A 27986-nucleotide genomic window follows, 5' to 3' on the forward strand; every position below is an offset into this window, starting at 1 on the left:
TTTGTGTCCCCGCCCTCCCCCGGGGACCGCAGCGGGCTAAGAGGCACTGCTGGTGTCAGAGCCCGGTGAGCGCTGGCAGTTCCGCGGCGGAGATGCTGAGAAGCGCTGGGTCCACAAGCAGCGCTGTCCACTGCGGACTTCCGAGGCATTCGGGGCCGTGAAAAGCCCCAGCATCGCGGCCAATCTCAGGCCCCCGAAGGCACCCACTATTCTAGGAACCAGACTGGGGGAAAGAGTCCAGCCAGCAGCTGTAGTCCTCCGGATCGCGAGCGTCCTGGAACCCCTAGAGACACCCCGGAGTTCCAGAAGCTCTCCGGCGGCCCCCAGAACCGGTTTGCTGCGAGCGACAGTCCAAGACCCCCTCTGGTACACCGGTCATCTGCCCGCCGAGGCTGGGTCCGGCGCACACCATGATCGTTGCGGACCCGGAGTGCCGCTCCGAGCTCAAGGGCTACCTGCCGTTCGCCCGGGGCGACGTCGGAGATCCGGGGGCCGGAGAGGTAAGCGGCGGCCGAGCGACGCCACACTTCCCGGAGCCGCGTTCGAGACTTCGGGCTGCCCGGAGCTGAGTCCGCGCGCCCCCCGGGCGCCGGGAGGGGAGGGGAGCGCGTAAGCCCGAACCACGGTTGCATCAACTGCAGCCTCCGGCCTCTTCTCTTCTCGCCTCCCTTCGGCCCCTCCCCCTTCCTCTCGCCCCCACCCCCACCCCGGCCGCCAGAGCCCTCCCTGGCTCTCCCTGACTCCGGACGAAAGAGTGGGAAACCTTTTGGGGGCTCTCCAGGCTTTGGGTTCTTGTGGAGAAAGCGTCTTCAAGTCCAGGCAAATCCCAGCCTGAGCGGCCCGACCACTCCTCCTCCCCGCCCCCTGCGCAGTTTCCCGTCCTCTCCGCGGAGGCCGGCGGGCCCAGGAAGCTTTTCTAGGATCCGGACCGGTTCCGGCCCCTCAGCGTGGGGCAAGGAGCACCTGGGACTGGCCCGCAAAGGTCATCCCCGCCCGCCTCGCCCCTACCCCCGATTTGGAAGGTGCTCTTGGGGTTTGGCGGGCCGCCTGATACGCGGCAGCGGCAGCGGCAGCCAAAGCTGGAGGAAAGGGGACTGCTCTAGCAGTGGCTCCCGAAGACTCGTTCCTATTAGGCTGCTCCTTATTGAGTGGTCTAGGGTCTTGGAAGTTTTTTTCGCGGGGACTTCCCCCTTCCTGCTCCCCTCCCCCCCCCAGCCTTAAAGGGGCTTTGCCGGGAAGCAAGAAATAAAGGCGGACCTAATTCAACAACTGTCCCGCATCCTCGTAATAGCAGTGGCAGTGAGCATCTTACTTATTGAGCACCTGCTAGATGCCAGGCGCTGGGGTTTGTATGGTCTCTGCCTCCTCTGGGCTAAACCAGCAAATGCAGGCAATATCAGCATTTTACTGGATGAACAAACAGGCTTAGAGGGGCTGAGACAGAGCCTTCCTTCCCTAACTCCAAAACTCATTCTTTAAGCCTAGGATTTTGGACAGTGCTTGGCACAAGAGGGAATTTTGCTTGTTTCTTTAGTTTCCTAGCCTGAGGTGTTGTGGAGGTGGGTGTGTTTTAAGGCTGAGTCAGTGGCATGCTCGTGTTAGAGTGTGTGACCCAGGGAAGATCTACTCTGAGCAGAGCGGATTCTGGAGATGCTTTTGATTGTTGTTTTCCAGTACTGAGAATTGAATCCAGCTTCTCTTGTATGCTGGGCAAGTGCTCTACCACCACATTGCATCCCTAGCCCTCCTCTTTCTTTGCCATTTCCCACCATCCCTTAGGAGCCCCACATGGAGGAATGCTCACTTCTGCCTCTTCTCAGCTGAGTCATTTAGTCTGTTTATGAAAAAGATAAAATAAAAATCTCATTATTATTGAGATGCCTGGTCTCACTGGAGTAGCACATGCTGGGTCGGTGTCCTATCCCTCTACTTACTGCGGAGTTTTCCCATAGGACTTCTTTCTTTCTTTCTTTTTTTTTTTAATGTATTTGGTGCAGGGTCTCACTACACAGCTTGTACTTGCAGTTAACCTCCAGTTTCACCTTCCTAGCTCTGGGATTATAAGTGTGCACCAGCATAGGCCGCTGAGCTATTCCCACAGCCCCTCCTATAGGGTTTCAAAAAATATATTTATGGGACTGTTGGGAGAATTAGCTGAGAATACTAGCACAGGCTGAAGCACACTGCCTGGCACCTAGTGCTACATACAACATGGTAACTGGAACCAAAATTTTAGCTACTGTCACAATAGTTATCTCCCTTTCTAGGATTTGACCTTTCCCCTTCAATGGGACAAGACCTGGAAAGCAGTCTAAGGAGAAAGGTGCCATACATAGGTAGTGTGGGCAGGCTTCCAGGGACTTCAAGGAAGTCATTTTTCAGTGGAATGGTGGTATGAGTGAGGTATTTCTCCCAAGTTTTTCTGTAGAAGAGAAGACCTTGGGAAGTGTAATCTTTGGAAGATAGCAGTGTGCCAATCTTACAGAGCCTGGGGCTCGAGGTCCAAGGGAAGGACCTGATGTGCAGTTTTCCTCGATTACCCATCATTCCACACTATCTCCAGACTGCCTCCCCCATCTAATACTGCTTGCATATTTTCGAAGCTGTATTGGGCTCTAGAAGCTTCCCACGCACAAGATAAGTTTCTTTCTTTCTTATTTATTTTTTGGCGGAACCTGGGATTGAACTCGGGCCCTTGCGCTTGCCAGGGAAGCACTTATTCCACTGAGCCATCTTCCTGGCCCGCTTTTTTTTTTGTATTTTAGTACAGGGTCTACAGGGTCTCACTACATAGATTGGACTCATAGTGATTCTCCTGTTTTCAGTCTCCCAAGAGCTGGGATTACAGTCACGCACCACCAAGTCTAGTCGTAGTCTGCTGTTTTAGTGTGCCCTGGGGGCGGGGCCAGCTCTGGCACTGGCACCAGCACCATCATGGCACACTGGGGATCGAACCCCAGCCACTATGCGCTCTGCCTAAACAGGCACTTCAATCAGCTGAGCTATGTGGCTGACCCTAGGATAAGTTTCTTTGTACATCTTCTTCCAGTGCTCTTCACCCGTGGTGGAAGTTTTGTGAAACAGTTACTTGGTTCACGTAAATTAGGTGTTGCTTGTCGGTCTCCCTCGCCACAGTAGACACGTTGTGGGTCCCAGCCCCAGTGCTGCCCTCTGCACCCTGGCAGTGCTCACAGTGACCCCACCCTGGCTGGCCAAGCTGCTCCTTGTAAAGTGTTCTGGCTTTCAGATCAGATTGAAATTGTACCTGTCTCTAAAGAAGGGATAAACAATACCGGTTTCCTTTGGGATTCAGTGAGATGATACCCAAAGCTGGGTGGATGTCAGGGCTGTACTTGTACCATTTTTCTCTTGGGTGCAAACCCAGACAGATACCTGAGTTTAGCTCCTAGGAGTGGTATAGAAGTATGTACCCCTTCCTAGTCGACCTAGTGATAGAACAAAGATCTGTAGCTGAGACCCAGAGTTTCCATGCCCAGATATCAAGAACAAAGATGGAGCTACTCCAAGAGGCCAACCAGATGGTGGACAGAAGCCTGGGAAGCCAAACTAAGCTGAATTCCAATCTCCAGGCCTGTAGCCTCTTCCCGGAAGCTCTTCTGGTGGAGTGTAAAGGCCCTCAGGGTACCAGGCATTCCTGGGTTTAAATTGCAGGTTGCCACTGGTTGGCTGGTACTTCACTTTTTGAACCCTTAATCTTTCTTTGTTTGCAAATTAGTGGCCCCTTTATCTCCAAACTGATGAAGATTAGGAACCTTCATGCAAGTACCCTATCCGAAAGTTAACATCTCCTGGGGCTCTTGAATTGGGAGCCAGGCCCTGAGCTCTGAGGCAATTATGCTGTTTTTACCAGTAGTTTAGAGACCTCCTGATGAGTGACCTCCCAGAGAGCAGTCTGACTTCATTGTTCCTGCTGTCCTCCGTGACTGTCGCTGTTGGAGTTATGAAGTACAGCTCTCATTAGGTTTCCTTCTGCTTCATGTAAACTAGGTTACTTGGGCAGGTAACCCAGCCGCTCTGGTTCTCCTTCTCCCTTGTTTCATCTGTGTAATCCAGGTAGCATCACGAAGCACACCTTAACAGATGTGCTGAACCTGGGCTCACTGGCATTTTAGATTTGGATAGCCTGACATGGCGTGGGTGGGAAACACAGCTACTTCCAGCAGGAGGTAAAGGCTGAGGCAGGTTGATGCCGAATTCAAGGCCAGTCTGGGCAACATAGGGGAAGTCCAAGACTCTAACTCCAAAAAAGTAAATTCAAAGTACAGGAAAATGTTTTGTTTGTTTTTTTTTTTTTTTTCTTTCTGTTGCACTAGTCACATTTCAAATGCTCAGCCCCTGTAACGAGGTGCCGCAGTATGTATTAGACAGTGTGGGTGTAAAACATTCCAGCATCACAGAAAGTTCTGATGAATTTGACTGTGCTGGACCCTGGAGGAATAGAGGCTGGTTCTGTCTTCGAGGTGAGAAGCAGTGACAAATGCTGTGATTTAAAGGCAGTGAACTCCTGGGCCTGGGGGTAGGACAAAAAGCATCTCATGCATGGTGAACCCCAGGTGCACAAGCCCACGAACTTTTTTTTTAAATAATGGGGATCCCACTCAGTACCTTGTGCTTGCCAAGCAGACACTTAAGTCACTGAGCTATTTACTTTGGTCCAAGCCCATGAACTGTTGAGACCCTAAGAGGTTTACAGAGTAGAGATCTAGTTCCTGAACTTGGAGGAATCTATTCTAACTCTCCCGCTACCTTCTTCCAGGCTGAGTGACTAGAAGTAAGTTAGTCTTGCTGAGTTTTATTCCTGTCTGTAAAAGGGGGGAAGTGGTAGTTGTCTCTGTATTAAAGTCTAGATGGTTCCTGTGAAGTCAGTGCTTAGCCAGTGGTAATCCTTGCTGTTACTGTATTGTTGTTGATTCCCTGCCCTCCGCGAATAGGGGAGGGCTGGGTAATGGGATCCAGATCTGCCTGTCTTCCCCAGACTCCCTGTGGTGTCAAGGTCAGAGTGCTTATTCGGGGTACTGAAGCCATAGATTCTTCCTCTTGGTCTTGCTTTCAGGGTTTCACGTTGTCTATTCCCTGTGGCTGGAGTGCTGGTCCCCTCAGTCTTCAAAGGTCACCTCCCCAGTGGCTTTTCCTGTCTGCTTTCACTAAAATAGTGCATACTTTGCCACCCTATTATCATTACATTTCATCGCTCTGTTTCATTCACTTTTTTGAGTTGAAATCCTAATCATCATTTGTCTTTCTCCATGAATCCAGAATTACGTGAAGGCTGAGACTTTTGTCTTTTCGCTGTTGTGTTCTTGCTGCCTGCAACAGAATCATCAGACTGTTCTCTAAGTGAACAAATTCTGAGTCCACCTGGAAAGCACTTAGCCCGCTGCCTTATACTTGAAAGTGATCAATAAATAGTGCAAACAATGGTCCTCAGCTCTCAGCCACTGCCTTTTACTGGGGCCCCACCCCCGGCCAACTCGTTAGAATAGCTGGGGGTCAGACATCTGTATTTTTAAAACCTTTCTAAAAGGGATTCTAATGTACTGCTGCTTGAGCTGAGACACTTTTGTTTGAAATAACAAGGAAGTTAATGCCAGCTGACTTTCATTAAGTGTTTTGGGTGGTGGAGGTACAGAGGTTAGCCTTGTAGCATTATCTCATTAAATCCTCAGGAAACCCCAGGGAAATTAGTTACTACTCCTATTATTTGGTGAGGAAACTGATACTCATAGCTAATATGATAGCAGGTAGTAGAGCTATCATTTGAGCCCTAGCAGTTTTTGTCAAAACCCCTTATTTTACTGGGCTGGTGGTGCACACCTGTGAGTCTAACATTCTGTGAGGCTGAGGCAGGAGATTCACATCCAGTTCAAGGCTAGCCAGGGCTACATAGTAGCAAGACCCTATCTCAAAAAAGCAAAGCAAAACAAAACAAACTCCCCTCTTCCCCGACCACAACTCTATTATTGTTGTTGCTGCTATTGGAAGATGTTAATGAATCCAAATGCAACACACACAGACCTCTGGGTATCAGCTGCTACCTTTTGACAGCTCCTGGGTCAGAATTTGAAGTGAGGTGGCTCCCAAGACTGTTCCCATTTCTTTGGCATCTCTGGTGAGCCCATGACGCTTGTGGCCTCCTACCCTAATTCTGCCCGTCTGGTATGGTTTTCTCTCTGCCCTCTGATTTCCACCCCCTTGAGAGGGGTGCAGTTTGTGGAATCAGCAGTTCTTATCTCCCAGACTGAGCTGTAGGGTTTTTTCTCTTGGGTGAGGGAGGGCAGCAGCTGTGAAGGGAGTGTTTCTATAATTGTGTGGTTACTATGCTGGCCTCGGCCCAGCCCTGCCAGATAGCTCCCAGTGTGGGCTGAAAGGGGCCTGAACAGTCAGCTCAGCCCACTTTGTTCAGGATTAAGGCCTAGAGAGTCTAGATTACTTTCCCAGAGCCACACATCAAGTATGTGGCTGCATTGGTTCACCTGCACTTCATGGTTCTTTCTTTTATGAATGTTGAGACCCCCACACATCTGCCTCTGGAGGCTTTTGGCCGCCCAAAAAAGAAAGTCCAGTTAGTTTTTAGTCCTTGCAATACTAAGTGTGTTTTTTTGTTTTGTTTTGTTTTGTATTTAATACAGGATCTCACTACACAGATCAGACTCATAGTGATCTTCCTGTTTACAGCCTCCCAAGTGCTGGGATTACAGGTGCACGCCACCATGCCCAGTCTCAATTGCCATCTTTGCGCGCCCTGGGTATGAGGCCAGCACGGCACGCCGGGGATCGAACCTGGCCTCTGCGCTCTGATTAAGCAGGCGCTTTAGTCCACTGAGCTATCAGGCCAGCCCAAAAGAACTTCATAGATTGATTGTTAGCTCTTGAGGGAATGTATGGCATTCAAGGACACTTTTTTTTGATAGTACCAGGGATTGAACTCAGGACCTTGTGCTTGCCAGACAAGCACTATATTCCACTGAGCTATCTCCCCAGCCCCAGTATTTGTTTGTTGAGACAGGGTCTTTCTATAGGGCCCAGGATATTGGTGATCTTCCTGCATCAGGCTCTTTTAAGGCTGGAGTTATAGAGACATACCATCATGCCTGGCTTAGGTCTAGATCTTAATGGAAAGGGAGGGTTGGGAGACTGTCCCTTTCCAGTGACGGCATGGCTGTGATTTGGGTAAGGTAGCTCCAAGGCCAGTATAGAAGAGCCCCTCTTTCAAATTAAATGAATAAATAAAGTATCCTTCTTGAATTCCATCTCTAGGATTAGGATAAGCAGGTTTAGTAATTTTTGCTTATTTGGTTTGAGACAGGGTCTCACTCTGTACTTCAGGTGGGCCTTGAACTCCTTGGTCTTTCTGCCTCAGCCTTCTGCATCCTGGGGTTAAATGCATGCACCATCACACCCAGCTAAAACAGGTTTAGTGTGTACATGATTGCTACGGCTTATATCTAGCCCCCCACAAAAGCCACATGGGGTCAGAGGTGGGTCTTTTCAGAGGTCTTTGGATCTGGAGTATGTGACACTGTGGTTGAGTCAACGTTAAGCTTAAGGGCGTGAGTACCACCCATCCTAAGGGCAGGTAGCGTGGGTCAGATATAAGGGACAGAGAGAGGCTTGTAGCTTGCTTGCTGCTTCGGCTGTCTTCAGTCTCCCGTGGTCTGTTTGTCCTCTGTGATGCCCCTCTGTCATGCTACCCTGCCCTGAAGCCAGCTGAATGTGGATTGAAACCTCTACAAACTGTGAGTTGAAAGAAACCTTTCCTCTTTTAACTTTGGGTGTTAGGAATTTTGTCTCAGTAATAAGGAAAATAACTAGGACTAGGACTCTGGTAACTTCTTTTTTTTTGGCAGAACCAGGGATAGAACTCAGGCCCTTGTGCTTGCCAGGCAAGGGATTATCCTACTAAGCTATCTCCCCAGCCCTTGGTAGCTTCTGAAGAAATGCAAATATATTTATCTTGAAACAGACACTCTCATCAGCCTTGGACACCCTGCTCTGGTTCTCTCCACACTCGGTTTTCACTCACAGAGCATAATAAATGGCCTGGCCCTTCTCTCCACAAAATGTGATCTGGGCGTAGAGCAGTTTAAAACAGGATTAGAAGACATTATTTTCAGAAGCAAAATCATTGATGTCTTAGTTACTTTTCCCATTGCTGAGTCGAAGGACCTGACACCCACAAGTTAAGGGAGGAAAGGTTTATTTCAGCTTAGTTTGTAGAGGTTTCAGTCTGTAGTCAGCTGGCTCCAGGGCAGGATGGCACAGCAGAGGGCGTCACAGAGGGGAACCAGTCCATGGCAAGCAGGCAGGAGACAACACAGCAGCAAGCAGAAGGCAGCGAAGCAGCCAAGTAGCCAAGCAGCTTTTTTTGTGTCTGTCTCAGTTATTCTTCTCTCGTTGCTGGGACAAATACCCGATACTCAAAATGAAGGAAGGAAAGGTTTATTTAGCTCACAGTTACTGGAGGTTTCAGTCCATGTTCAGCTGGGTCCAAGGCAGCACAGCACAGAGCAGAAAGCAACTTTTCATGGTAACAGCAAAGAGTAAGAGCAAAGGCAGGAATAGCAGCAGCTCAAGCTGCTAGCTTCTCTCCCCTCCTTACATTGTAATGCAAATTCCCTGCCCCAGGGCAGGTGCAGCATCCACACCCAAAGCAATCAATCACAAACTCCAGAAGCTGCCCCAAGACTACATGAGGCTTTGGAGGGGACACCTAGACACAAACCATAACACTGTTTCTCTCTATTCCCTCGTGGCTACTCACCTTTTGGGTGGTACCACCCACACTGCGGGTAGAACACTCTTAATCCCAGCATCACATCTTTTTTTTTTTGGCCGGCTCAGCCCACCCTAGGGGCAGGGCTGGCCCGGTATGTGGTGCTGGGGATCTAACCTCAGTCCCTGTGCGCTTGCCTAAGCAGACACCTTAGACTGCTGAACTATCTCACCAGTCCCCCAGCATACATTCTTAATCCTAGCAGAACACCTGCTAATCCAGCCCCTCGGAAACTCCCCACCTATGACCACATGAGGCTGGGCGGGGCACTGATGAGTATCAGAAAACCATTCCTACAACTGTTAAGAGTTCTCTCTGCAAAAGGAATGGCCAGTGGGTGAGGACGGGCCTGCACCATTCACTGTTTTTGGAGGTCTTGGATCAGTTTGATGCCAGTTAAGTGGATTTACACATCAGAACATTAACGTGGCTGCTGTGAAGATGAAGGAGGAGAGGAGGAGACAGGGAGATGACTAGGAGGCTGCAGACAGGGACAGTCAGAGAAACCGGAATGGGAGAGGAAAGGAGGCTCCTTTTGGGCGTCTATTGTACCTGCTTATTGGCTTTGGGATACAGCCACAGGGGCTTCGGTATCGGTGCTGTGGGCCACTAAGATAGTGGCCTCTGAGAGATGCAACGTGGTGGCTGTCTGTATTTCCCTTTCTCTGGGTCTTTCCTAACCAGAAATACTGGGACTCCCAGGATCCTGCCCAGTTCCTGAACACTTCAGCCGAGATCAGCCCTTGTGTCTTCATCACCCACCAAAGGGGTAGAAATGTCCTGCCCGGCTCCTCCACACAGGTTGCATCAGCAGCTCTATTTGTTTATGTATTGGTACTGAGGATTGAACCCGGCAGCTTAGCATGGAACTACGTTTGTGACCTTTTTTTTTTTTTGAAACCAAGTCTTTTAATTTATTTAATTTGTTAATTTTTTTTTTTTTTTTTGCGGAACTAAGGATTGAACTCAGACCCTTGCACTTGCCAGGGAAGCGCTTACTCTACTGAGCCATCTCCCCGGCCCTTAATTTGTTAATTTTTGAGAGGAGGTCGAAACACAGACTTGTTATGTAGTTCATGCTGCCCTTGGACTCATTGTGTGGCCTAGGCTACTCTTGAACTCAAGTGATCCTCCTACCTCAGCCTCTGGAGCTCTGGGATTACCGATGTTTGCCACCATACCTGGCACCCTGTAATAAATCTTTAAGCTTTTTATGATTTGTTTGTTTAACATCATGGTCTCAGGGTGGATCTGTTTTCCTACAAATGACTCGGATTTATTCTTTACAGCAGAGTAATACTCCATTATGTATAAGTACTGCATTTTCTTTACCCATTTACCTGTTGCTTCCCACATTTAGCTATTATGAGCTGTGTGTGTGTGTGTGTGTGTGTGTGTGTGTGTGTGTGTGTGATTCTTTCAAAGATGAAATTTCAACGTTGTTTTAATTTATATTTTTCTGAGCTGGGAATATAGCTTATTGGCACAGCACCTGCCTGGAGAGCGCAAGTTCCTGAGTTCAATTCCCAGCACCAAAAAAAAATTTTTTTTTCATTTCTTTGATGACTAGAGATATGAAAAGTCACAGGCTCATAAGCTCACCAGAGCCCTCAAGGTTGGAGGAGGAGGCTGGAGAGAGATTAGTCCTCTTTATCTTCAGCTAACCAGCCTGTTTCCTTCTAGGAGCAGAGAGAAAGCCCTGCTCGGCGAGGCCCCCGAGGGCCCAGTGCTTTTATCCCAGTAGAAGAGGTAAGTCTGGAAGGGGTTAGGGCTGGGGAAATAGCTCAGTGGCAGAAGCGCCTGCCTGGAAGGGGTTAAGATATCTTTGGTTCCTGGGAGGTAAAGGGGGGGGCGGGGAGGGGGGGGATATTGATGGAAATATCCCCTGTTGCTTACCCTGTAGCTTTGTAACTACTTTCCAATTCCTGATCCATTTAATTCACAAAACAGCTCTGTGAGACAGGTGGTTTCATCCCTATTTCCCTGGGAAGAAAAAGGCTTAGAGAGATGAAATGACAGCCAGACATGCCTGTGTACGTGTGTGCATGCATGTTAAGGTCTTTTTTCTTTTTTGGTACCAGAAATTGAACTCAGGGCTTTACACTTGCCAGGCCGGCACTATGCTACTGACCTACATCTCTGTCCCCTGGATTTTTTAGTTGGTTTGTTTTTTGAGAAGGGTCTCACTTGCAGTGCACACTGACCTTGAACTCACTTATGCAGCCCAGGGTGGCCTCGAACTCACAGTGACCCTCCTGCCTCAGCCTCCCAAATGATGGCATTACAGGTGTGTTTCACCATACCTAGTTTGTCCTTTGGTTTTTTGAGACATTGTTTCATTACATAATTCAGACTAGCCTTGAATTGTGGCAGTCCTCCTGCCTTATCCTCTTGAGTGCTAGGATTATAAATATACACCACTGTGCCCAAATTTTAGTAACCAAACTTGTGATTCCTGGACCAGTCCCTTTCTTTAATAAGACAAAATAGTCTCTTGTCTTCTCACCCTTCTCGCCCGTATGTTACAGAAAAGTTTTCTGCTTTAAAAGTAATATAGGTTCATTATTTTTCAATTTCTCGTTTTCAGGAAGCTCTGATCTCTTGATAGTCTTACTCCCTATATAAACAAGGGTTTTTTTGTTTTGTTTTGGTTTGATTTTTTTTGTGTGTGTGGTACCAGGGATTGAATTTACCCCCTACATAGATCTTTACTGTTAACCATTTGCCATGGTTTACTGGCCTTTTTTTTTTTTTTTTTTTTTTTCTTACAGATATTTGTTGTCAGTATAAAAACAAAGTCATAGTCTATAGCTTATGTTTTGTTTTTTCACGTAATAGATTACAGATATTTTGCATTTACAGTTAGCTCATTTGTTTGTTTGCAGTGCTGGGGATTACGCCCAGAGCCTCACGCATTCTAGGCAAGCACGCTTGCCGGCTACCCTCTGGCTTCCGTGCATTCAGTCTGTGAAGGGCATTGTTCTAGGAATCAGGGACCAAGAGCAAGACAGGCAAATCTCTTCACCATCCTTGATCTTACATTGTAGTGTACATGGGTGGCAAGGCGACTTTCAGAACACATCCATGGAAAAATTTTAAATTGACTGCTTGTTTCCTTTGGCCTTTGAATAGGGATAGATGTTTTATTTACTATCTCTTTCTCTTGTAAATGTGCACACCAAAATGAATAATGACCTGTGAACAAATTTCTGGGTTCCCTGTTTGCCTAGTGCTTTGCAGATGTAAGATAAATAACCACCCACTGATTATTTATATCAGTAGCCCAGAATTTTAGGGTCATATATTGTTCTTACAGTATCTTCTCCCTTTTAAATAACTCTTCTTTTATAATAAAGGAAAGAAAAAGGACTAGGAGTTTATCTGGATTTGAATCCTGGTTCTGTCATTTACCTTATCTGTGGCCTAAACAAGGAACAATACCTGCCTGGTTTCTCATCTGTCCATGGGGAAACGAATAGTGACCTCTTCACAGGACTATTTGGAAGATTTAATAATGTAGAGCAAACCCCAGAATGTGTGAGGCCCTGAGTTCCATCACTGCCAAAAAATAAAAAGGAAATAAATTTTAAGTAAATAAAAAAGAAAAGATAGAGCTCCAATCTCATAGTTGTTGTGAGCACAGTTTTCTTTTTGTTTTGGAGCTCAAACGTAGGGGCTGGTGCATGCTGGGTAACAGCTCTGCCACTGCCCCAATTTTGTTAAGGATTAAATGAGTTGATAATGGATATTACTTGAACAATGCTTGGTAGGTATTATATAAGACACCTAATAAGATTTTGTTTGATCACTTAGTGGACTGTCTTTTCCTCTCCATTCTGCCTGTTTGGACCTGATGGTGGTTTTCAGTTATACCACTACCAAGGATGTGGGTCTGTGATGGTGGGAGTGGGCAGGAGGAGCCCACACTCTTCTCTCCACTTGGCAGGTCCTTCGGGAAGGGGCTGAAAGCCTGGAGCAGCACTTGGGGCTGGAAGCGCTGATGTCCTCAGGACGGGTAGACAACCTGGCGGTGGTGATGGGCCTGCACCCCGACTACCTGAGCAGCTTTTGGCGCCTGCACTACCTGCTGCTGCACACAGACGGGCCCCTGGCCAGCTCATGGCGCCACTACATTGCCATCATGGTGAGCCTGTCTGCAGCAGACCCTTGTGAGGGTGTTGTGAGGGTGGCCATGTGGGGATTTGGTCCTTGTATATCTTCCCCCCACCTTATTTATTTATTTGGTACAAGGTCTCGCTACACGGTTCAGACTCACAGTGATCCTCCTGTTTCAGCCTCCCCAGCGCTGGGATTACAGGCGTGCACCACCATACCTGGTTTCAGTGGCAAGGGGCCTGCACCACATGTGTGTGGTACCTGGGATTGAACCCAGGTCTTTGTGCTTGCCAGGCAGGTGTTTAGTGCCAAGCTATCTCCTCTGCCCTGTCCTTGGATCTCTTTTCTAGAGGCTTCCTGAATTGATTCCATAGATGAAGCAGAAGGGCCTACCTTGGGTGTGGTAGCGCATACCTCTAATCCTAGACATTGGGAAGCTGAGGCAGGAGAATCACCTCTAGTCCAAGGAGGCCTGCCTGGGCTACACAGAAAGTTTAAGGCCAGCCTGAACTGCATAGCAAGACCCTGACTCAGGAAAAAAAGAAAAAATCTAGGGGCCAGGGAGATAGCTCAGTAGAATAAGCGCTTGCCTGGCAAGCACAAGGGCCTGAGTTCAATCCCTGGTTCTGCCAAAAAAAAAAAAAAAAGAAAAAAGAAATCTAGCATTATCTGACTGTCCATAGAACTTTAGTCTCGAAGAGAGGTGTCGTTGATGCATGCTTTCGGCATTAGGAAATGCTGGCCAAAGGAGTCAGGCAACTTGCAAAGCTGGTGGCAGAGCCTGAGTTAAAGATGCCTCACTTTTCTGCCTGTTGGCTATAAGCCCAATAATATTCCTCCCTCCAAGGGGGTCCCTCCTTGAGTGAGGCATAAAAGGGAGAATGACCCAGACTCTTGACAACCCCGCCCACAGGCTGCTGCCCGCCACCAGTGTTCTTACCTGGTGGGTTCCCACATGGCCGAGTTTCTGCAGACTGGTGGTGACCCCGAGTGGCTGCTGGGCCTGCATCGGGCCCCTGAGAAGCTGCGGAAACTCAGTGAGATCAACAAGTTGCTGGCACATCGGCCATGGCTCATCACCAAGGAACATATCCAGGTGCAGTAAATAGTGGTGGGTCCCTTAGGAAACCCCAGGGCTGGGCTGGGTGGTGGCTAGCAGTCTTGGGACAGACACTGAACAGGTCTGGCCTTCTCTACTCTCCAGGCCTTGCTGAAGACAGGCGAGCACAGCTGGTCCCTGGCTGAACTCATCCAGGCCCTGGTGCTGCTCACCCACTGCCACTCACTGGCCTCCTTTGTGTTTGGCTGTGGCATCCTTCCAGAGGGGGATCCAGAGGGCAGCCCTGCCCCCCAGGCACCATCACCCCCCAGTGAGCAAAGTAGCCCCCCCAGCAGGGATCCACTGAACAACTCTGGGGTAAGTCACCTTGGCCCTGAGTCTTAGGGGGAGAAAGCTGGTGTGGCCTCTGGCTCTTGGGTTGAAGTCACTATCTTCTGCAACTGAGAGGCCACAAAAATGTTATTTGATTGAAGCTCGGTCTCCTCATCTGTTGGGTGGGGATAAAGACCCTAAACTGTGGGTTGTGAAGATTAAGTGAAGTACTATGTGACTGGCCTTTCAGCATGTGGCTTCTGGGTTTTAGCACTTTAAAATGACAAAGAAGCCAGGCAAGGTGGCATATGCATATGGTCCTACCTGAGGCCAAGGCAGGAGATCAGCCTGCTGATCATATAGGGAGAACTTGCCTCAAAACAAACAAAAGAAATTTACCTAAAACTCCTTATTTTGACCTTGCTTATTTTAATATAGAAATATAGACAATTGGGGGGGGGGTGTGGACAAGCTCAATGATAGTGCTTGCCTAGCATGAATGAGGCTCTGAGTTCAATCCCGAGTACCACAGGAAAAACAAAATACAAGTAATTTAAAAATTCCCCATAAGGGAAGTTATCTAAGAGAAGACATGTGTCTTTGGTAGCCTGTAGCCCTGGTGTAGCCCACAGACCACGTGAGCTGTGTGGCACAGTGGTTGGTTCCCAGGCTGCCCTGGTGCTGTGTGATCATTCAGGAAGGCCTGGTATGTGGGAAGGCTGAGGTGGAGTTTCCTGTGGGGAAAGGAGGAGGAATACATGGGAAGCACTGTGTCCCTCTTCCAGGGCTTTGAGGCCGCCCGTGACGTGGAAGCTCTGATGGAACGCATGAGGCAGCTGCAGGACAGCCTGCTGCGGGACGAGGGAGCCTCTCAGGAGGAAATGGAGAGCCGCTTTGAGCTGGAAAAGTCGGAGAGCCTCCTGGTAACCCCCTCAGGTAAAGGTCCCCAGGACTGACCCCTCCTTAGCCATTTCTGTGAGGAGCAGGTACCTCCACACATCATCCTTCAGAGGCAGCCATCTCTCCACTTCCCTCAGAGGTTCAGAGGCCTATTAGCCTTTCAGGCTGTGTGACCACTGATAATCACCTCCTGCCTCAGGGCCTCAGGATTGGTGTGAAGGGTCAATGAGCAAAACACTTAGCACAGCCCCTGACCCAGGGTGATGACTCCAAAGGACTATCACTATTACTGTTTCTTGGGCTTTGCCACCTGGGCCCATATCAGACCCACCTTCTCCCCAGCCCTGATTCTAGCCAAAGTCCTGCTCTTCCTCACTACAACAAGGGGCTCTCTCTGGCCTTCCTTTGGGCTCCCCTGCCCCCCATTTGATGATTAATCAGGAGTGGAGTCCAGTGTGTCCATGCCTCACCCTCACCATGACCTCTCTCTGACATGGTCCTCAGCTGACATCCTGGAGCTTTCTCCACACCCAGACATGCTGTGCTTTGTAGAAGACCCTACTTTCGGATATGAGGACTTCACCCGGCGAGGGACTCAGGCACCCCCTACCTTCCGGGCCCAGGTAGGACTCTCCCCATTGGTCTAGGCTATTGCTCTAGATATACAGAAAAGCAAGAGACAGACAGATAGTTTGAGTGATAAGGGTAGCTTCTTGCAAGACTGCATGAAGATAGTGGGGATCCCACTGATTTAGAAGGGACCCATCTGTGCCCTAAGCTTGTGGTCCTGATTGTAGGGAGAAAGTCACCGCTGAAGTGCATACCTGTCGCTTTCTCCAGGTCAATGTGTTATATTTGTTGTGTAGAGTCATGTGTGGTGGTGAATGCCTGTAATCCCAGCACTTGGGAAGCTGAGGCAGGAGGATCAACATGAGTTCAAGGCCAGCCTGGGGTATATAGTGAGTTGAAAACCAGCCTGGGGCTGGGGAAATAGCTCAGTAGAATAAGCGCTTGCCTGGCATCCTGAGTCCAATCACCAGTACGGGGGTGGGCGGAGGGGGGGTATCAGCCTGGACTACATACACAGTGAGACCCTGCATTGAAAAACAAAAACAACAGAAGTCGTGGTATAGGGAGGGAGCACTGTGGAAAGCCAGGGCATGCTCCAAAGGTCCGGAGGATGGAGTCTCCCTAGTCAGCCTCCGACACCGGGCCTCACTCCCTGACCTTTCCCATTCCTCAGGACTATACCTGGGAAGACCACGGCTACTCACTGATCCAGCGTCTCTACCCTGAGGGTGGGCAGCTGCTGGACGAGAAGTTCCAAGCAGCCTACAGCCTCACCTACAACACCATCGCCATGCACAGCGGTGTGGACACCTCGGTGCTCCGCAGGGCCATCTGGAACTACATCCATTGTGTCTTCGGCATCAGGTGAGCACTGTCTCCTTGTCAAGGACGTGTGTGCACCGCAAATCTTACTCTTGGCGCACTATTATTTTATTTTTATTGTTACTTCTTTTTCTTCTTGCCCCTCCTATTTTTCAAAGCAACTTGGGGCCAGGGAGATAGCTCAGTAGAATAAGCACTTGCCTGGCAAGCACATGATCCTGAGTTCAATCCCCAGCACCACCAAAAAAAAAAATAAAAAACAACTTTACTTTGCTGATTTAGACAAATTTTTAGTGAGAGTCTTCATTGTTCACACCTTATAAATGAAGCTCTTTAACCTCACACTGAAATCACTACAGTTGTCTCTGTATTTATAGACTTTCATATAGAGATAGGCACATTTATATGTAATTATGTACATACATAAGACACATGGCAGTATATAAAGTATATAGGTCCATTTCAAATAGCAGATTTTCTCTCAGTAAGGTCAACGTAAGTACCCATCAGTAGGAAACTTAGTTAACCACTAAGCACTGGGGATGTAGTTCAATGGTAGAATATTTGCCTAGCATGTATAAGGCCCTGGTATGGAAAAGTGTTTAAAATTGATTGAGAAAAGAAAGTTACCAACCAGAATTTTTATTTTTTCCTCTTTTTGTTTTTGCTCTTGCTTTTTGAAATTTTATTTTATTTTATTTATGTGGGGGGGCAGCTCAGCCCACCAGGGGGCGGGGCTGGCTGGCATGTGGTGCTCGGGGATTGAACCGTGGTCACTGTGCTTTAGCTAAGCTTGTTCTAAGTAGGTGCTTTAGACCACTGAGCCATCTCACCAGCCCCATGCTCTTGCTTTTTGAGATAAGGTATCTCTGTAGTCCAAGCTAGCCTCAAACTCCTGGCCCTTCTCCTGCCTCAGCTTCCTAAGTGCCTAAGTGCTGCAATTATAGGGTGCATCACCACACCATTCTTCTGTTGTTTTTTGACTAAGTGTGTGTGCAGGGAAAATATGTTCCAGACTATACACTAAAATGTTTAATAGAAGTTGTCTGTATATTATAATACAATACTTGACATTTTCATCTTGTGTTTGCTAAGTCTTTCTGTTTTTGTTTTTGTTTTTAATTGTGCTAAGGGTCAAACCCAGGGCCTTGTGCTTGCTTACTGCTGAGCTAAGGCACGAGCCATTTCTGATTTTTTTCCTTCTATTATTATTATTATTATTATTATTATTATTATTATCATTACTTTAATGTATTTAGGATAGGGTCTCTAGGGTCTCACTACATAGATTGTAGATTGGACTCAGTGATGGTCCTGTTTTTAGCCTCCCAAGTGCTCGGATTACAGGTGTGCACCACCACACCCAGTCTCATTCACTGGCTCGGTGTGCCCCCCGGGCAGGGCCAGCACACCATGCTGGGGGATTGAATCCAGCTGCTGGATCTACCTAAGCAGGCACTTTAGTCCACTGAGCTATCTGGCAGGGCCCCACCCCCTCTTTTTTTTTAAAGCATGGAACTGGAGATTGAAATACATACATCCCCAGCCCCTTTTATTTTATATTTTGATTTTTTTTTTCCCTTTTTGGCAGAACCGGGGATTGAACTCAGACCCTTACGCTTGCCAGGGAAGCGCTTATTCTACTGAGCCGTCTCCCATTTTGAGATCAGATCTTACTAAGTTATCCATGTTGGACTCAAACTTGCTATCTTGCTGCCTCAGCTTCCCTAAATGCTGGGGTTACAGGTGCCTGTGCCATCATGCCTAGTGTCTTTTCTGGTTCTAGGGGTAGGTTTTTGTTTTACTTGATCAGATTATATTTGATATATTCTGTAATTTGGGTTTTTTTCATTTAATATAGTATGAGCTATATTTATTAGCAGTGTAACAGGTCTTTTAATGCTTTTTAACCAACATTGTGTTTATAGATGTAATCATTAAAATTTTTTCAAAAATATATTTAGTACAGGATTTACAGAGTCTCGCTACACAGATCGGACTCAGAGTGATCCTCCTATTTTCAGCCTCCCAAGCGCTGAGGTTACAGGTGCAGGCCACCATACCCAGTCTCTAATTTTTTTCTTTTTGAGATGAAATCTCACTGTGCAGCTCCAGTTGACCTTGCACTCATTATGTAGCCCAGCCTTGCCTCAGCTTATGGCGGTCCTCCTGCCTCAGCCTCCCAAGCCCTGCATTTACAGGCATGCATCACCATGCCTGGCTATAATTACTTAATCATTGCTCTTCTGTTGCATATTTAGGTTGTTTGCAGTTTTTCACTCTTACAAACACTGTACACATTGACAAGTCTTTATACATAAATTCTTTTTTTTTCCCCCAATTCCCCCCCATAAATTCTTGTAGTTGGGCATGGTGATATATACCTGTAATCCCAGCATTCAGCCGGCTAAGGTAGGAAGATTGCTTTTAGTTCCAGGTCAGTCCTAGGTTACATAGTAAGTTCAAGCCTAGTCTAAATTATATAGCAGTGGAGCCAGGGAGATGGCTTAGTAGAATAAGTGTTTGCCTGGCAAGTGCAAGGTCCTGAGTTCAATCCCTGGTTAAAAAAAAAAAAAAAAAAAAAGACCTTATCTCAAAAAAATGAACAATAACAACACAAATAAGTTCTTGTAAATATTCCTAGATATGAAATTACTTATCAAAAATAATTATTTTGGGCTGGGGAGATAGCTCAGTAGAAAAAGCACCTGCCTGGCAAGCGCAGGGTCCTGAGTTTAATCCCTGATGCTGAAAAAAAAAAAAAAAAAAAAATTAAAAAGCTCACTTTGATAACATTGATGAAATTCAAATATTTAAAGCAAAAGATAGTTTTCCTAAGTTTTTTTTGTTTTTGAGAACAGGGTCTCCCTATGCAGTTCAGGCTGGCCTTGAGGTAACTTTGTAGTGTATCCAGGCTGGCCTTGAACTTGCAATGATCCTCCTGCCTCAGCCTCCTAAGTGCTGAGAATATAGGTATGTGTCACCATGCCTGACTTTTCCCCCAAGTTCTTATATGCTACAACATTCATATCCTGAGATTTTTTTTCTTATGTACTTTTTTTTTTTTTTCTGCAGAATCGGGGATTGAACTCAGACCCTTGTGGCTTGCCAGGCAAGCGCTTATTCTACTGAGCCATCTCCCCAGCCCCTGTACTAATTTTTTTATAATTGAAATTATAATAATTATTTAATTTTGAGAATATATTGAAAAAGGACAGGAGAGCTAGCTCAGCGACATAAGTGCCATGCCTGGCAAGCATAAGGTTCTGAGTTCAATCCCTGGCACCAAAAAGCAGGAGACTATATTGAAAAAATATGTTGGATGTTTATAAAGAGAAAGCAAATAGCTTCATTTTTAGGGAACTCAGCAAACATATTTGGGTTGGAGCTCAGTGCTGGAGTGCCTACTTAGCACACTGGAGGGTCTGGATTCGGCCTCCAGCTTCAGTACTACAGGGAGAGCAAAGAAGAAGGGCAAAAGAGAACACAGATAACAGAAAATTGGAGTGCAACAAAGAGGCTTCTAGATTGGTCACCAATTTGCTTTTTGACCTTAAACAAATGAATCGCCTTCTCCAGGCATACACTGACTACAGTACTAGCTCCTCTTTGCCCTAATCGTCTTCTCCAAGGCAAATAAATATTCACCAAGCTCTTTTAGTGTAAAGTAGCAGATAAGCCCTGGACCCCAGCCAGCTTGGGTTTCAAACTCACATTCCTTGCTTTCTGACCTAGGGCAAGTAGCTTTACTTCCTGAATTTCAGTTCCCTCATCTGCAAAGTGGGTTGATGAGTACAGTGTTCAGGCTGCAGAGCTGTGTACAGAGGAATTTGAGGACACATCCATATAGCACATAATTTTTCCCCCCTTTTGATCTTTTTGAGACAGAATCTTGCTAGGTTCCTAACCTTGAGCTTACTTTGTAGCCCAGGCTGGTCTTGAACTCCCAAGGATCCTCCTGCCTCAGCCTCCAGAGTACTGGGATTACAAGGGTGCCCCACCAAGCCTGGTTCACATGGCACATAATTGATAAAGGGGCAGTGAGCTCATTCCCTGGGCATCCATAGGTTGGTCTCTTGCATCTCTGGTGTCCTGCAATACATGCTATCAGCTATTTGCTAAGAGGAAGGAGGCATCGTGTTGCTTCCTCCTTCTTATGTTTCCTGCCACTGTCTATCCCTTCTCCAGTGGGGAGCAGCTCCCAGGAGTACAGAGTGGGTAATGCTGTGGGGCTCTTTTCATCCAGATACGATGACTATGATTATGGGGAGGTGAACCAACTCCTGGAGCGGAACCTCAAAGTCTATATCAAGACTGTGGCCTGCTACCCAGAGAAGACCACCCGGAGGATGTACAACCTCTTCTGGAGGCACTTCCGCCACTCAGAGAAGGTAGCACCCTGGGAGGAAGGAGCAGGGTGGATGTAGAGCAGGGTGGACGTAGACAAGCTTGGCTAGGAGAGAGGGAAGAGGACAGGACCCAGAGTCTGTCCTGCCAGGGGCACACATAGACCTGTTGTCCTGAGTTTTAATTCCTGCTCTGCTGTGTGATTTCAGAAGCCATTTACTCACCTGGGAAGTAGGAATGTGGGTCCTTGCTTCTCGTGATGTCTTCAGTGGCAGCCTAGTGGACCAAAATCCAAATTGTAACACCTACCTAGTAGCACTGTGACATGGGGCAGGTCACTTTGCTTCTCTGAGCTTTTCTGTTTTCCAGTGAGAATAAACAGTCCCTGCATTTCAAAACAGTTGGAAGAGTGAAATTAGAAGCTATTTGTAAACCCCTGATCCTATGTGGGTGCCAGGTTGCGCTCACCCTTGTTTTAGCTCTGTGGGATGGAAAGATGGGGCATGATGGGAAGAAAGTGCCAGAAATTCTTCAGCCCTCATTGTACCAATATACTCGGCAAAGGTCAGGGCCTATCTGTGGGGATTAGGAAGGGCTAGCTGAGGAGCCAGAGGTCGGGCCAATGTAGGAGGGCTGCAGGTCACTTGATCACAACTCCCCGGTCTGTGTCCCAGGTCCACGTGAACCTGCTGCTCCTGGAAGCTCGCATGCAAGCCGCCTTGCTCTACGTCCTCCGCGCCATCACCCGCTACATGACCTGACTCCCTCCCACGCAGGACCCACACCCGGAGCAGCTGACTCTGGGGCATCCTCCTCCCTGCAAGGACTTCTCTGTCTGAAGACAGACCCAGGACCCCTTCTGTCCCACACCCCCATACCCCACCACGGGGGCGGGCTTGTGTGATGTACAGCCCCTGACGGCGCTCTCCTCGTCTCTGGAATGGACAGAATCATTGCACTGACTGACTCTGGGATTCCAGCTTGCCTCATGGGACCTGGAAGAGGACTAGGAGATCCCAAGGACCGTGCCCTTCTTCCTTTCCTGGCCCCCAGAGCCAGAGGTCACAGGAAGAGGAATGGCCCACCCTCAGACCTACATGTCAGTAGCCCAGGCCCCAGGCCCCATGAGTGCCATGGCCCTCTGGGACTGGAAAGTTGTGGGCTGGCCTCTGGAGAAGAGCAGCACAGAGCTCCAGGGCCTTAGCACTCCAGGCAGCTTTGCCTTCCCTCCCCGCCTCACTCTCATATCGCATTACCTCCCACCTGCCGTTCACCCATCAATGTGAAAGTCAGGGTCACAGCTGGTCTGTGCACCCAGTCCATCAAAAGCCTTTTCTGTTGGGCAACCTGCAGGCCCTCCGTTCCATGGTGGCCCAAATCCTACTTCAGTTCTTTACCTCTTCACCCCTGTAACCCTGTCTCCCACACCCAGTGGTGTGAGACCGTAGGTGAGGGCCAGACACATCCAAAGAGCAGACTATCCCTAGAGGAGGAGCCCCTGTTGTCCACTTTGCCTTCTGAGGAGGAGGGAAGATTTGAAGATAAATGATCTGTACTTAGGTCCTCTGTGATTGAGACCAGGCCTCCTCAGGGCCTCACCTTTGAAATCCGGTCAGTGCCTATGAGGAGCGGAGGGAAGTTCTGTGACTGCAGTGGCTGTTGCCCACCCTCTTATCCCCAGGGGCTGTGCTAAGGACTTGCCAAAAAAAAGTTGAGCCTTTTTAGATGGCTGACATGATGCCAGAGTCCAGGGAGGGAAGTTAATGCCAGGGTCCTGGTTTGGCTCCTGCCACCGATTCAGTGGCTGTGACCACACTGCCGAGCCCCCCTGAGCATTGCACTTGCAGGCTGAGGGGTATTTTTTGAGTTTCCCCAGATTTCATGCTGTGCCCTGGGATCTCAGGTCAATAGCAAGAAGATTTTTTTTTTTTCTTACAAGGTTATGAAGGCTCCTGGGGACCTCCCCTCCTCTTTCAGTCAATCTCCTGGCTGCCTTTGAAGAACTTACCCTTATCTTAGCACCTGTCAGTCCCTCCTGGGTTCAGGTGGAGTGCTTGGAGACAGAAGCAGCTAAGGACTGACCCCGAGCCCTTTCTGCAGCCAACAACTGTGAATCTCGGCTTCCCTCGCCCTTCCAGCAGCGGATGCCTCCTCCCAGGCTGGAGGAGCCTGGGCAAGGCAAGGGCACCATTCCTCTGCTTCTCCCCCCAGGTGGCAGGAAAGCAACCTGGCCACTGTGCCACATTTCATACCCATGCAGGCATGGGGAAGCGACTGGCGACCCCCCAGACCTAAATAAGCCCTCCCTACAAAGATTGGGGGAGGGGAGGGGTCCCAGCATGGGGGTTTGAATAATGACTGTGTCTCCAGGGTGGGTGGGGAGGGGTATCCAGTGTTAAAAGTGTTGAAACCTTTGATCTTGCTACTGGTTGTGTATGATGACATAAAAGTTCACCGAGGTTTTGTTTTGTATTCCTTGTTCATGGGCTGTTTTCCTAATTTCCTGAAGGTCAGGGTTCACCTCATAGTACAGCCAGGAACTGTGATTGTATTGTGGACCAAACCTGACGGCCTCTGCCCTGCCAGGTGCTTGTGCCCTGTGATTGAAGTGTTGGAATTGTCCCTCAGGTGTCCAGCTCTCCCACCCATCTATGGCATGTCTAGCATCATGGAGTAATAATGACTATTATTCTTCTGACAAAACTCCAGGTTCCATTTCTGTGAATCTGCAATAATTCAAGACAGGTGAAATGACACTGCTGAGGCTACGTGGGTCATTGGTGGAGCCAGGCTCCGAGCTGAGGTCTGTGACCCTGAGGCTTTGACGGCACACCTGGTTTTCTTTCCTACTGGAGAACACCAGTGTGAGGAGAAGGTTCCCTGACAGCCTAGAGATTTCCTCTTGTGTCCCCCACTCCATCACATCATGATCACCTCATTCATCCCTTTCCAGGCATAAGGAATCAAGTGCAGACTGTACCCTTGCCATTTAGAGTTGAATGTCCTTGGCCAAATTTCTCAGCTTCTCTGGGCGCCAGGAACTAGTGAGATGGTAGAAAAACCATATTCAGAACTGAAAGCTAAGACCTGCCAGCTTCCCATTAGCTCTGAATCCTGCGGTCATAAACCAAAAACCTGGTCTGCAGGAAGCCTTCTGTGAGTGAGTGACTGCATGTAGCTTTTTCCTTGAGGCCCCTCCCCCATTCCGCAGTAGTCCTATGCTTGCTTTTCCTTCTAGATCCTCTGAGAAGAGGTGAGAAAAAGGGAACCAAAGCTGGAGTGCGAAGCTTGGATACTGTCCCTGACTTAGCCACTTACACGCCTAGGAGGGAGGACTAATTCATTTCCCTGTGCTTCAAATTTCCTCAGCCATAAAACTAGAGATAAAACATTTTCATTTCTTTTCCAGGTAACATGTCTAGAAAGGTGGCTGACAGCGCGGCAAGCACAGGGTCCCGAGTTCAATTCCCAGTACAAAAAAAAAAAAAAACCTTGAAAGGTGGCTGTTGGAAAATGTTTTTAGATTTAATCTTCACGATATCCCTTTGAGAAAGGGGTGTGGGTCCCATTTTACAGGTGTTTAAATAAGTCCACACGTGAGAAACTAGGGCATATTAACTAAGCAGTTAGACCCTGGTTCCCATTCCAGCTTTGACATTTAACTTTTTTTTTTTTTTTTTTTTTTTTGCAGAACCAGGGATTGAACTCAGGCCCTTGCACCTGCCAGGGAAGCGTTTATTCCACTGAGCCATCTTCCCGACCTCTAAGGAATTTTTTTTTTTTTTTTTTTTTTTTTTGCTCGGAATGCCTTCAGGGCAGGTTTGGCTGGCTTGAGTTGTGGGGATCGAACCACAGCAACCTGAGCCTGGCTGCTTTGTTGAAGCAGCCACTTAAAGGACTGAGCTAAGGGGCAGGCCCCCAACATTTCACATCTTGAGCCTCAAGCTACAACCTTAGTTTCTCATGGAATGGCATTATTACCTAGGGTCACAGGAAAGGTGTGAGGATTACATAATGCATGGAAGCCACCAGCAGTTTAAGTAGCCGGAACCTCATTAACAAGACTGAGCATTCAGAAATTTGCCCAAGATCAAGTTTTGAGGTTGAATTAGAGCCCCTCTCTGTGTGATTCCAGAGTTTGTACTGTGTAACATTTGCCCCCAGATTGCCTGTGCCCTCAATCTACTCTTTTGTTGTTGTTGTTTTTCTTCAGTACCAGGAATCGAACTCTGGACCTTCCACTTGCCGGGCAGGTGCTTATGCTGCTAAGGTATAGCCCCAGCCCCTGTTGATTTTTTTGCTCAAGTTGAACTCAATTTGAACAAATTCTGAAGTCCAGATAGTATCTCATGAATTGGTTTATAGACTTCTGCAGTCTGCCATCCAGGACCTGGACACATTATTGACGCAGGATGGAGTTTGAGAAGGGTTGCTAGAGGCCAGAGTTTGTTGTTTAGCTTCTGAGCGTTGCTGAGTAGAGAAGAGCCGCATGAGTCATCCCTGTGGGCTCCAGGTCCTCACCAGAGCCCTCAGGCAGGCTGATCTGGGGAAGTGCCGCCCAAGCCTTTTCTGTCTTAGAATCTCCTAGAGGACCATCTTTTACAGCCTCCCTGGGGTTTCTTTTCACTCGACAGATGCTGTGTACCTAATATGTAATGTGCCCCGGAGACAGCAGACAGGGAGATAGGCATGGTTCCTGCTCTCTTGGGATTCCTGTCAAATGCAGGGGACAGATAGTGGATCATTACTCAACTAATGATTTGCATTACTGTTGTGATGGATGGCCCAAGGAGAAATCTCCTGTGCTTCTGGGGCGATGACAGCCTTAGCAGTGGAGTCTGCTCTTCCGAGAAGATGTAATACGACCAAGGAGAGCAATTTCCTACTCAGGGAGGTGCTTGTGGCCTGCAGGTTCTGTGGACCGGTTCAGAAACGGCTCTTCCAAGTTCCTCAGTTGTGGGTGTTTTGCTGCACAACCCAGGCTGTGGCATTCATTCCTCACATTTCAGCCAAGTCCCTGCCTGGGGACTGCCCTGTGTTGGAGAGAGTCACGGTTACACCTCCTCCAGGCAGTCTGCCTCCAATGTTTGGTTGGTGGGAAAGAAGGATACAGAGGGCCAGGGATATAGCTCAGTGGCATAAGCACCTGGCGGGCAAGTGCCAGGTCCTGAGTTTGGTGCTGAGAACTGCAAAAACAAACAAACAAACGTGATACAGAGGCCTGGCCTCTGCCTCTACTTGCAACAAACCACCCTGAAAGATCACCCTAGTTCTAGCACCCCACTTCATTGGGTTCTAGAACACTCCATTGTAACTCAGCTTCTCCTTAGGCCTGTCCTACTTCAAACCATCTGTGTTACTTTCCCAATAATCCTCCTGCATGCAAGTTTCCATTTCAGAATCTGCTGACCAGGGTCCTTGGTCTCTTGTCTCTTGTCTCTTGTCTCTTGTCTCTTGTCTCAGGGATGGTGAAAATAAAGACTAGAGACAGTCAATGACTTGCTTGAGATCCCACAAGCCGAAACTTTTGACTCTTCAGCTCTCTGGCACATGTGTCATACCCAGGGCCAGAGTCCTACATCTTCCTGCCCCACCTGTCTCTCGCTGAGCCAAGAGGCAACAGTAGTACTGGCTGGAGTATGTTCTGGGTACCATGGCTGGAGACTGTGGGTGAATCACTGGTGCCAGAGTGCTCCATCTTCTCTTGTCGGCCTCTGTGTGATGCCCCATGATCCTTAGAAAGTACATGTCTCAGCAGAAAAACATGTAGCAGCAGAAATTTTTTCCTCCTGCATCCAAATAACCTCTGACCTCATGGTGGTTTCCTGTTGGGGTGCGACAGAGGGAGTTGAGCATTTGTCTCACACCTTTTTTTTTTTTTCCTCTACATTCCTGGAGATTGAGCCCAGGACTTTCACACTGAGCTACATATTCAGCCTTTTTTATTTTTTATTTTGAGACAGGGTCTTACAGAGTTGCCAAGTTGGGCTCAAACTTACATCCATTCCTTCCTCAGCCTCCCTGAGTGCTGAGATTACAGGCATGTGCCGACACACTGGGTTCTCTGTCTCTGACTCTGTCTCTCTGTCTCTGTCTCTCTGTCTCTTTCTATCTCTCTTTGTCTCTGTCTCTGTCTGTCTGTCTCTCTGCCTCTGTCTCTTTCTCTCCCCCCCTCCCCTTTTCTTAAGACAATGGCTTGCTGTATAGTTCAGGCTGACCTTGAACTCACTATGTAGCCCAGGCTGCCCTCAAACTCGTAGCAATCCTTCTGCCTCAGTCTTCCAAGTGCTAGGTTTACAGGTGTGCACCACTACACCTGGCTGTCTCATTTCTGAGTATCAAAAGACATATGTCAAATCCTTTTTTCTTTGTTTATATTGACATCATCAAGTTCTTTGTCTGTCTTCTAGATGCTTCTAGAAAATAGCACTAGAGCTGTCAAATATGGGCCATACCAGGTGGTGTATGCCAGCAATCCCAGCACTCAGGAGGCTGAGGCAGGAGGATCGCTGCAAGTTTGAGGCCATCCTAAGCTACCTAGTGAGTTTAAGGTTACACAGTGAGACCCTATCTCAGAAAAAAAAAAAAAAGCCATAGAAAACAAAAGCAAACAAACAAAATAAAACATGGGCTATAAAGTTCCGAGGAGTAGAATGCACATTATGCAAATATACTGGTAATAAACCCTGGAGAAGTAAAAAGCCTAAGGAACCATGTGACAGTACAGTTTACCCTGGACCTGGAAGAGAGGTGCTCAGCAAAAGAAGGAAGGAGGGAGAGAAGGCAGAGGACTGGCATACAGGAAAAGATTTGGAGCAGGAAGGGGAACACAGCCTTGCACAGAGGGAGCAGGGAGAACGAGAGGAAGGCCAAGGCCCGAGGGAGGCCTGGGGGGAACCTGGCAGGACCTTGCAGAGTGCAGCAAAAATTGTAGACTTCGATCTCGGGCACCACAAGCAGCGCCGGCCCCGCCCCTGGGACACGCTGAGACTGCGATTGAGGCGGGCGGGCATGGTGGCGCACGCCTGTAATCCGAGCGCTTGGGAGACTGAAAACAGGAGGATC

At 48.2% G+C, this 27986-nt stretch overlaps 1 protein-coding gene across 1 annotated transcript; it reads left to right on the top strand.

Annotated features, from left to right (window-relative positions):
* Sesn2 (sestrin 2) lies at nt 1-23354 on the top strand. The gene is made up of 10 exons (XM_004642885.2): nt 1-500; nt 10478-10543; nt 12741-12938; nt 13824-14006; nt 14115-14327; nt 15068-15218; nt 15687-15805; nt 16426-16616; nt 20821-20965; nt 21596-23354. Exons 1-10 carry the CDS (start codon nt 411-413, stop codon nt 21680-21682), a joined length of 1443 nt encoding a protein of 480 aa, XP_004642942.1. The 5' UTR covers nt 1-410; the 3' UTR covers nt 21683-23354.
* Nucleotides 23355-27986: the final 4632 nt, after the last annotated feature.

Source organism: Octodon degus, unplaced genomic scaffold (genome assembly GCF_000260255.1).
Source record: "Octodon degus isolate 3935 unplaced genomic scaffold, OctDeg1.0 scaffold00163, whole genome shotgun sequence".
Lineage (NCBI taxonomy): Eukaryota > Metazoa > Chordata > Mammalia > Rodentia > Octodontidae > Octodon > Octodon degus.

Coding starts and splice junctions, on each gene's coding strand:
- Sesn2 (XM_004642885.2), top strand. CDS start 411: ATGATCGTTGCGGACCCGGAGTGCCGCTCCGAGCTCAAGGGCTACCTG. Junction 501..10,477: donor GAGATCCGGGGGCCGGAGAG/GTAAGCGGCGGC, acceptor GTTTCCTTCTAG/GAGCAGAGAGAAAGCCCTGC. Junction 14,007..14,114: donor TCACCAAGGAACATATCCAG/GTGCAGTAAATA, acceptor TCTACTCTCCAG/GCCTTGCTGAAGACAGGCGA.